The sequence below is a fragment of the Lemur catta genome, chromosome 6, assembly GCF_020740605.2.
Source record: "Lemur catta isolate mLemCat1 chromosome 6, mLemCat1.pri, whole genome shotgun sequence".
Taxonomy (NCBI): domain Eukaryota; kingdom Metazoa; phylum Chordata; class Mammalia; order Primates; family Lemuridae; genus Lemur; species Lemur catta.
The window spans coordinates 96,983,994-96,994,986 of NC_059133.1; the positions used below are offsets into that span (position 1 = coordinate 96,983,994).

A 10,993-nucleotide genomic window follows, 5' to 3' on the forward strand; every position below is an offset into this window, starting at 1 on the left:
TCTACCCAGGCTAAGGTATTGAACCACTTTGGCGCTCGATTTCTTCATCTGTAAAGTACAGGGAAGAGACCTCCTTGGTGTCATTATTAAGGACTAAATGAAGGAATGTGTTCGACATTTGTAATGGCATTTTTAAGTGCTCAAACGTATCAACAGTCTCTCCCTCTCCGCTTCCAAGTTAAATGCTTTGGTAACCTATGCTTCCAACAAGCAAAGACCCGCCTTATACCTGGAATCTTCCCCAGATACTGCCTTAGGGTAACAGTAAGTATTAAAAGGGCATCAGCCTGTAGCATAGTCCATGATGCCAGGGTAGAGAATGGGCATCATCCCTGTGAATGCGTCTTACAGAACCTAAGTGGAAATTCCCAAACCTTTGGAGCTGTATCCTGTAGTCAGAGGTCATGTACCTCTACCCATCCTCATTAAAGAGGTGCGAGGCCATGCCTGTCCACTCTGCCTGGACTCACCAACCCCTGCTCTTGCCTACACCTACCAGCTTCCGTATGCGGTCCAGCACCAGGTCGATGCTCTCCTTGCCCACTGTATAGTGGCCCCGGGCATAGTTGTTAGCTGCATCCTCCTTTCCTGTGATCAGCTGCTCTGGATGGAAGAGCTGGCGGTAGGTTCCTGCCCGAACCTCATCTGCCAAGAGAGGGAGGCCATTAGGTCTTACTACCTGGTCCCCAAGGGGAAGCCTACCTCCCCATTAGATTACCATGTGATACTCCTCTAGTTTCCTCTACCTATTAATATAAAACCCCACTGAGGTAAAACCACACAGCCCAATGATAAATCTGCAAAAGGCTAAGAGAATTCATTCCTGGGTAACGCAGGTACTGACAGAGCCAGGGCCTGTGGCTCAGGCAGGCAATTGCTGTGCTGGCTGGAACTTGAAAAACCTTAGGTTTACAAAGCTCCCCAGACACCAAAGTTGATTGCAGCCCCTTCCTTCCACCTTGCCCCCTGAAAGCTAACCTTTTGTTTTTTCTTTCATGCTGCAAGGTTATCCTTAATGCCAATAATTTAACTTAATTTGCATTAGAATGTTCTAGGGACACGGAAAGAGAGTCAGGGTGATCTGCCCAGATCCTAGGTCCTCCCAGTAATTGTCTCACCCCCTCACCTCCACCTCAAGGTAGCATTGATAAATGTCAGGCTTTGGACATGTTTTAGAATGACTTGGAAGCAAAGTTATGTTCCAGGTGCTAGAGGAGCAGGAGTCCCAGAGAGGCTTCCAAGGGGGCTCTGCTCACCTCCAGGGGTCCACCCAAAGTGGACATAGAGCAGATCAAGGTGCACCAAGCACAACTACATCACCTCTTCTCTTCGGGGTTCCTCTACTCCCCCCAGGGAAATCATCCACGTGTGCAGTGGCCTGGGAGGGTACCCTGCACTTTGCATTTGTACAAAGCACCTGGCTGTGGAGAGGCTGCTCTCTGTCGCCCCTGGAAATCAGTGTTCAGGCATTACGGTCATTTGCCCAGACATCCCGGGGATTGTCCCCTTTGTGCTTGACAGGCCAGGCTTGAAGCTGAGGAAATCCTGGTGGCTAATAGAAAACTGACCCAAGGGTCAGACCCAGGGGAAGTGGCACTCCTGGGAATGGGGGGAAGGGGGTAGGAAGACGGGGTTGAGCATTAAGGAACCTGCCCTGACACAAGTCAGAATTTCTCTGTTCTCCTAGACCCAAAAGAGCTTCCTTCTAGAATTCCAGCACTCCTGCTGTGGAGAATTGTGTCTGCTGTTACACGGCTTTGTGCGGGAGGTACCGCAAGGTCACGCCAGATGGTGAGGACAGATTGCAATCATTATAGAATCAGAAACCTACACTTTGGGGAAATGACTATTTAGGAGCTTCTAATAATTTCTAAAATCATTTGGGGTTTTCATACTTAGTATTTAGTAACAATCAACAATTTCGGTCTGTTTCAGCAGGTTGACGGGGTTCAAGGAGGGGGCAATTTGTTCACCACAGATTCTTTTTTTTTATATATATTTTTTAAGACGGAGTCTCACTCTGTCACCTGAGCTAGAGTGCCGTGGCATCAGCCTCACTCACAGCAACCTCAGACTCCTGGGCTCAAGCGATCCTCCTGCCTCAGCCTCCCCAGTAGCTGGGACTACAGGCATGCGCCACCATGCCCGGCTAATTTTTTCTATATATTTTTAGTTGTCCAGGTAATTTCTTTCTATTTTTAGTAGAGACGGGGTCTCACTCTTGCTCAGGCTGCTCTCGAACTCCTGAGCTCAAATGATCCCCCCCCACCCCCACCCCCGCCTCAGCCTCCCAGAGTGCTAGGATTACAGGCATGAGCCACCGCACCCGGCCCACCATAGATTCTTGACTGGACTGTGAGGCCCCCCTGCCTCCTCAGCGTCAGGACCCAGAGCCCCTGCAGTGCCGCGTTGTTTTCTGTGGAGAGGGGCTCGGCCAGCACTCACCTACTACAGTGGGCTCCAGGTCTATCATGACGGCCCGGGGCACGTGCTTGCCGTTGCCAGTCTCGCTGAAGAAGGTGGTAAAGGAGTCGTCATCATTGATCTTGCTGGCTTGGGTGCCAAAGGTGCCATCTGCTTGGATGCCGTGCTCCAGGCAGAAGAGCTCCCAGCAGGCGTTGCCAATCTGAACTCCCGCCTGGCCCACGTGGACAGATATGCATTCCCGCTGCGGGGAGAGGGCAGCACCCAGGTCAGAGCGTCTCAGGGCCCCAGCCGTGCCTTTCCCTGTGTCCCTCACATCTGAGGGCTTGTCTCACTGGCATTCACCTTGCAGGGCCTCTATCCCTCCAGCCATGCCACCCCCATCACCAGGTAGGCTCCGAGGTGGCAGGTGCCTAGGCACCATCACAGTGGAACCAGGACTTGGCTCCAAAGAAGACACAGTTGTTTTGCAGTTTGCTTTAACGATTGCTTCTCAGGGTTAATCCTTTGTACCAGAAAAACAAAAAAAAAGGGCATCTGCAGAGATGAAGCAAGGGGCTAATTCCAAGCCATTCCTGTTCTGGTGAAGAAGGACCAAGGAAGAACCCGTGATAATGGCGGAATCTATCCCTCAACTTACCACCACACACAGTGGGCAGCATTCACATGCATTCCTAAACTCTGACTTTCCAAGACATCACACACACATGCACACGCACACACACAGAGTCAGAATATCCTAGAGCAGAGGAACACCTGTGAAAAGAATGTGCTTTGGAAGTACACATCATGGATGTCCCTAGTGTCACGGCTACTAAGGTAGACATGAGAAAGGATTGGTACATCGTCAAGGGAGGATTAGGAGGGTATAAATGAGGCCCTTCTGAATGCTGAGGAATTTTAGCTGCCTTAACCTGTCCTCTTGCCTACGTCCGGCCAAGTGTTAAATAAAGGTAACCCTTGGAGTGTCCTTATCTCTGTAGTACTCTGATGCGAAGCCACAATTACCTGATTCATCCTAGTGCTAACAGCTCCAGATGGGGAGTTGTGTGTGTCTGTAAGTGCACATGCATGTGTGTGTGTTTGTGTGTGTGTGTGTGTGTGTGTGTGTGTGTGTGTGTGTGTGTAGAAGACCACCATGAAGTTTTGCTGGGAAGATGGACCCCATCACCCTTACCCCACCCCCAGCCTGTGCAAGGCAGTGGCCCCATGAGGTGGCTCTGTGCCCGTGGTGCCCGCCAGAGCCCGGCAGGGAAGCATGTGCCTGGTCTGTGGGCTTCTATTCTTATCCATGAGCTGACTTGGCATTTTCCAGCTCTGGGTAACCCAAGCCAGGAGCAGAGCCTCCCGAGAGCATGGCCGGGCACGGAAGCAAGTAGAGTCCACATCAAAGTGCAGGGCTCCTGGGAACGGGGAAGAGTCCCCAGGCATGGAGAGCAGGGCAGCTGCCCTGAGCAGCATCTCGAGGGGTCAGAAGCATCAGGACCTGTTGCTAACCTGATTCAGTTTTACAGCTGAGCCCTACTCTACGCCTGTCTCTGTGCTGGAGCTGAGCGATGGCCCTTGTCTCCGGGGAGGACGGAGCCCAGGTAAGCACCGCAGCCTGTGTGTAACACAGCCCAACACGGAGTGCAGCCCAGCTGAGCTGCGTGAGCCTGGTGGCCAGGAAAAGCCTTCACTCCCACAGTTATCCCCACCCCAGGGTTCAAATCTTGTCTTCTCCATTTACTTGCTGTGCTGTGTGACCTTGGCGGAGTTACTTAACCTCCCTCATCTGAAAATAATAAGTTAGCCACGATTGTTTTTGTTGTTGCCTTTACCATTTATCATTTTCATTATGATGCTACCTCGTAGCCTTTTTCTCCACTGGGAAGAAGTGCACATAGGAAGTTCAAGATCTTAGGTCCCCATTCCTCTCTCCTTTATTGTGGGGTCTATTATCTGCCTCCATCTTAGGACTCAATTCAGGCCTAAGAAAAGCAGCGTCCTACATCCAGCAGCCACCCCACAACCAGCGTGTTATCCATCCACCCAGACCGCTTCTGTGCATGCAGCTGCAACAATCAAGAGAAAGGAAGGTCTCTGAATACCATTCCCCACTAACAGGACCCAGGGTTCCTTGGAGAAACGGAAGTTCCCAGGTCTGGGGCAGGGAATGTACAAGATGAGCCTGGAACATCTCACAGTGCCTGAAGGCACAGAAGCTCACAAAGACCGGGATGATGTCTAAGCCCACTTGAAGAGGCTCTCGCTGCCAAAGATGAGACAGTCTGAGCATCAGAAAGAATGATGACAGTAATGATTGAAACAGGATGTATATATATAAAAATCCACAAGTCCTAAAAGAAAACCCCAGAGAAAAACCCATTTGTCCCCATCCAAAAGGCCCTGTTAATTAGGGAAATCTGTTTTATTTAACAGAAGAAGGTCCGCTGATCAATGTAGATGTAGATTATGAAAAATTGCCATATTATAGTTTCTAATCATGTAACTGATTTGGAGGAGGATGCCGACACCATCAGATGAAGGGTTGACAGGGAGCTGGATATTCAGAGCCCAGGAATCACTGTTCCAGCCGCAGGGGGAAGTATCTGACACTGATCAATTTGAACGTCACTAATAGTGAGACGACCTGACATGGAAGACCTCCTGATGTGATGCAATGTGACACACACTCCACCACCCAGGAGGAATTCTTGTCAAAAATACTTAGGCTTAATCTACTAAACCCTTTAGATTTAGCTTCTATGTCACAGAAAACACAGGGATCAGAGGGATAAGATAAGTGATATCAGAGAAACAAAATAAATCCAGAAGCTGGGACATTCTACAGGGCAACTGGTCCAATCTGTTTAATTCATGAAACATAAAGGTGGTGAGAGGGGCTGTTCCATAACAAAAGAAACCTGAGACACATAACAGCCGTGTGTGTTATGTGGACCTTGACTGAATTCTGGTTTGAACAAATCCAAATATTTCGGAGACAAATAGAGAAACTGATTGATTTTGTTAAGCATTATAAAAATGTGGTTAAGTATGAAAATATCTTTTTTTTTAGGGTTGCAGCTGAAGCTATTTAGGGGTAAAATGTCATGTCTGTACTTTAAGATACTTTCCCACCACACAAAGTAAATATGGGGAAAAAATTCTTACTATAATATTAAATCTGGGTGATAGATATATGGGCAGCATTATACTACTCTACTTTGCAAAAGGTTTGAAATTTATCATAATTTTTTTCATAAAAAGCAAAACATAATAACAAAACAGAGCAGGAGCAGGGACCCCACGCAGCGTAATTGTCTTTTCTCAAGGGCCCAGTGCGTGTAGTCACTTATTCAACTATCATTTACTAAGCACCTAATTTGTGAGGGCAAGTAAGGATTTTAAAGTTACATGAACAAAGCACAGTGAAGGGGTGTGGGGTAAAAAAAAAAAAAAAAAAAAGCACAGTGAAATTAAAAGTGACATGAGGCCTCATGGAGCTCTGAGGTGTGCGCACGTCTGCAGCACTGGCTGGGCCTTTTGCACCTGCTCCTGGAGGGAACTAGGCGCAGCCCGAAGCTCCTCTGTGGAGCTCCCCTGGCTCAGGCACTGCGCTGGCCTTCTCCGGCCACTCTGCCTGGTCACCATGCCCATCCTCCCGCCTGGAAGGCCCACCCAGACAAGCCCAGAGTGGGCCCAGGGCCCCTAGGAAAGGCCATCCATCTATCATATCACAGCCAGGGATGTTCTAATACATTGGCTCCAAATATTCAGGATACTAGAGCTGGACTGGCCACAGGGATCACCTAATAGGATTCCCTCTCCATTATTTTACAGATGAAAAAGCTGAGGCTCAGAGAGGTTAAGGGACAAATTCAAGATTCCACAGCTCTGTAGCAAAAGAGCCTGCACTGGAATCCAGGGCTTCTGACCCTGGCCTGAGCTCTTTCCTCACACGACACAACTTCCTGCCCCACTTGCTCCTGCACTTCTAAGGCCCTGGGTGTGCCCACATCTACATCAGCGCAAGACCAACCTTATACAGCAAAACTCCAAACAGGTAAGAGCTCCAGGGCAGAGGGAAGCTGTGAATGGCTCATGGCTCTTTGAAAATGGGTCATGCTTCTCTGATAGAACCAGGAGTCTGTTTCTCAGGACCAGCGTGTGCAGCTGGGGGTGGGGCTGGGGGGTTGGGGCAAAGGGTAAACTGACCCAGCAGAGGATATTTAAGTCCTACGTTTGTTCCAAACTCATATTTCAGATTCCCCTCTCTAGCCAACCAGAGCTCATGCTTTCTCTCTCACACTGTTTCTGTCTCTCAGTTCTATTTTGAATCTGGGCTTGAGGAGCTCAGACCATTTCTGTTCTCCTGGGTCCTGTGAGGTGTGAGGGGTCCCCCATGTGCTGCTGAAGCCTCACTGCCCAACTGTCTAGGGGGTGAGGATGAGGGAGATGGAGAGACCTGGGAGTTCCTTTCCTTAAGATCAGTATGACACCCGTCACACAGACCTTGTGCTGAGATGAATACCAAGGTTGCCTACTCTGTTTTTTTCCCATAACAAAGATTTTTGGAATTATTATGTGCAAGAAGGCATTGAGAGGTACTGGACTAATTGCTACTCAATCCTTCGGCTCTCAAGTTAGACGTCACTTCCTACAGGGAACCTGGAGAACCCCAAGCCAGCCGAGGGCCCCTGCCGTCTGCTTCCATAGTCCCCTTCACCCCAATCATTGCATTTATTGCACCGAATTAAAGTTACTTGTTCAGTTTTCTACCTTCCTAGTAGAGAACATAGGCTCTGGGAGGGAAAGGAACCTTTGTTCCTCACTGAACACTCAGCACCGAGCCCAGGCTTGAATGAGGCAGGCGCCCAGTACATACAGCAATGATGAGAATGAGAACCCTCCCCGAGGGGCTCGCAGGCCACTCAGCAAGGATGGGGCCAGGGCCGAAAGTGTAGGATCAAATGCAATGGGAGTTCAAAGGAAGAAGACAACTTCTAGGTTGGCTTCCTAAAAGAGGAATACTCACAGGGACCCTGAAGAACGTAGACATGCCAAGATGACCTGGGGGCACTGTAGGTGGACGTAGGAGCAGTGTGAACAAGAAGCAGGAAAATTTGGGGCAGGTCCCACAAACTGCCAGGTTTGTCTGGAGTGTAGGCTCACAAAGGGCAGGAAGGACGAGACCTCCAGGCCCCCTGTGGCCATCCTCCCTGGGAAGGACAGCCTATGTTTTGCAGAAGATCAAAAAAGGACATTCTAGAACTTTACAGCCCTTTTGTAGTTCCACTTCAAGAAACCCTTTCTTATGTCAATCTTATATTCTTTCTATTTTTATATTAGTCATTTCCTTTTGCTTTGTTCTCAGAGGACCAAGATAAGCCAATCACTACCCTCAGTAGAAAGGAGGCTTTGAAGCTTTAAACATCATTTCAGGCCAGGCACAGTGATTCACATCTGTAATCCCAGCACTTTGGGAGGCTGAGGCAGGAGGATCACTCAATGCCAGGAGTTCAAGGCCAGCCAGGGCAACATAGCAAGACCCTGTCTCTACAAAATTAAAAATTAAAAAATCAGCCAGGTGTGGTGGCACAAGCCTATAATCCCAGCTATTCAGGAGGCTGAGGTAAGAGGGTCACTTGAGCCCAAGAGTTCAAGGCTACAGTGAGCTATGATCATGCCACTGCACTCCAGCCTGGGTGACAGAGCAAGACCCTGTCTCTATTAAAAAAAATTATTTTGAAGTCTCACAAGACAGTAAAACTGGCGTGTTACTAAGAAAGGAGGTGGCGCAGGCCACAGCGTACCCTGTGTGAAAGCCTGAGACCGGTCCACGTTCCCTTGCTCCCTGTGTACTCAAATGCCACACAGTTGCTTTCAGGAAGCATATTATTACACCAGATTATTTCTAGCTGTCAGGCTGAAATAATACATCACACGTCTAGGTCAGGGGTGGCAAGTGAACAGCAGACCCAGTGTTACAGAGGGGTAATTAAAGTAAGAACAAACGTGATTCACGGGAGGTTGTTTGCCTTATCTCACATTAGCTCTGCTCGGAAGCCTTCAGCAGGAGGGCATACACATTTGGAATCGCTCAGACAAGGACGAGGGAGCAAGCCAGAACAGCAAAAATAAAGCGTCGACCTACATCAACATTAGCCAGTGAAGGTCACCCAGGAAAGGGCCCCATGACAGGTGCTGCAGTTAGGGCAGCCATGGGGTTCACATAGGACCGACTCTGGGAATGCTGGGGTGTCTGTCTGGTGAGGAGGCTCCCGGTGTGACAGAGCTGTATTGTCAAAAGGCTTTGGGCTATGGCTGACACTGGGGGTGGGTGCTGGAGAGAGCTGAGTTTAATCCCACGCACACAGGGCCTGCTCCGTTTCCTGTTCTCTTCCACAGCTTATCATCGGGGAGAAATTCTAACAGGAAGACACTGACAGGGGAAATGCCAGCCACAAAGGCCACAGATAGGACAGTGGGTCCCCTGGGCCACGTGAAGGAGCAGGCGCTTCCCGTCCCCCCCTCCCGGAGGGGCACATCCTCCCACCCAACCGCCCTCGCTGGCCTTGCATCCACCCCCTATTTCCTCCTCAAAAATTATTTTTAACTTTTCGTCTCCCTTTGAGGGCCACTCAGGAGCCGCTCAGAAAGGACACCTCAACAACAGCATTAACCCCAGTCCCACCGCCAGCTCTGCACAGGCCTGACCCGAGCTTGGAGGTTCCCACTGGAACTCACCAGGCCCTTCTCTTGTTTTTCTTAGAGACGGCGTCTCGCTCTTGCTCAGGCTGGTCCCGGACCCCGGAGCTCAAGGGATCCAACCCGGCACAGACCACCGACTGGAATCCTTGGACTCCCCCCTTCTTCCCACTCCGGCCCACAAGCTGCCCCCCTGGGGAGCCTCGGCATCTCGCCCGCTTCTCCACCGGCCCCCGTGCCGGCCTCCCCTCGCTGGCGTGCGCAGATCCCCCTCGGGTCCCTTTAAGGGGCGACTCGCCCCGGTCTCTACTTTCCCCTTGCGTTAGAGGGTACTGGCAGCAGGTGTTCCCCGCACGAGGGTGCGGACCTCTTGACCCTGCACTGCCACCCCTGCGCCCCGCCCCCGGAGACTTCCAGCTCTGCGGCACCCGAGCGGGGGATCGGCTCGCCCCCCGCGTAGACGCGCCCTCCGCTGGGCGCGCGTCCCCGCCCCGGCCCGACCCGGGAAGCCTCACCATCGCGGCCGCTCTCCTCGCCCGCTCGCCTCGCCGCCGGGCCTGCCCACCCCAACTGCTCCAGATACAGCCGCCTCCGCTGTTGTGACACGCTGGGAGGGAGGGGGCCGGGGACAGACATGCTGGGCCAGCAGCTGCCCTGCAGCATCACAGTGCCGGGGAGGGGAGGGACCCGGCAGGTCACAATGGCTCGTCCCCGCCCACCGGCAGCTCCGGTCTCGGGCGCGCGTCTTCCCGGTGCCCCCCTGCGGCGGGCGCACGCGGCGGGTTTCCTTGGCGCCGGCCGGGGAGCGACGCTGTCGCCGGAGCGCGCGTGCACGGGTTCTCAGCGCACGCCCTGTGAGATCAGGCTTCACAACTCCATCTGCCCGGGAAAGCGACATACAAACGCGGAGACAAATTGTTCATGCCTCCCCAAACTTTCGCTCTCCGCCGCCGCCATCACCAGTTGGCCCGGCGGGAAAGGCCTCGGTGGGGCTCAGCCGACTGCAGCCACCCTCAACCCGGGAGGCGGCCGGGCGGCCCGGGCCCGCGGGGCTGGCTGGCGCGGGAGCAGGTCCGCCCGGAAGCCGGGTCCTCCCACGAGCCCACCCGCCGCCGGGAGTCAGGTGCGACGGCGCGCGCACAGCTCCTGAGACGCGGCGGGCGCTCCCTGCTCGTCTGTGCCTGTTTTTGCTAGTCTCAGCGCACCTCCCCCTCCGCCAGTGTTTTCAAACCTCTCCCCCCCTCCCTTCCGATTTTTAAGTCCCAACATCAGGGTTCCCGCGGCCTCTTGCCCAGCAGTAGCGCCGCCTCTCTGCGGCCACACAACCTGGAAGGGCAGGGAATTGCCCTACCCACCCCCTCGTTGGCGCGGCGGGGGAGAACGAGCCTGGCCTTGTTAAGAGCCCCTCTTTACACATTTTGTCACTTTCATCAACCCTTCCTCCACTCCCCTCGCCCCACTGCGGGGTGGGCTGCGTGGTGGTTTTTCCTTGGTGTCACTGCACAATTCCCCACCTGGGGCTATTTCATGCTGAGGGTGTAACCCCTGCTTCTCCTTCTCTGCCACTTTCCTCAGGCACCTGACCTCCAGGCACCAAGTCACCGCAGACAAGGCCATAGTTTCTCCTCCAGACACTACTACCTAGAGTAGTGCTGCTGTGACCAGACGCCATGACTGGAAGGTTCCAAGCACAAGTAGAGGTTTACCTTCCCTTTCACTCCCAAGAGGTGCCTATCTCTGGCCAGGAGAGAATGAGAACAGATTTTTCCTTATCTACGCAGCAATTTGTTCTGCTGGCCACCTATTCATATATTTTCCTATTTATATTAAGAGTTTGTAGAGGATAAGGCTTGTCTTAATCATCTTTGCATCTGAGAGA

At 52.1% G+C, this 10,993-nt stretch overlaps 1 protein-coding gene across 1 annotated transcript in view; it reads right to left on the minus strand.

Annotated features, from left to right (window-relative positions):
• The window catches only part of TUBA8 (tubulin alpha 8), a 14,410-nt gene extending 4,600 nt beyond the window's left edge, over positions 1–9,810 (minus strand). The window contains exons 1-3 of the mRNA XM_045554597.1: positions 9,630–9,810; positions 2,446–2,668; positions 497–645 (exon numbers count right to left, since the gene is read on the minus strand). Of these exons, the coding sequence (XP_045410553.1) occupies positions 497–645; positions 2,446–2,668; positions 9,630–9,632 (375 nt within the window). The 5' untranslated portion in view covers positions 9,633–9,810. The remainder of the gene's footprint in view (positions 1–496; positions 646–2,445; positions 2,669–9,629) is intronic.
• Positions 9,811–10,993: the final 1,183 nt, after the last annotated feature.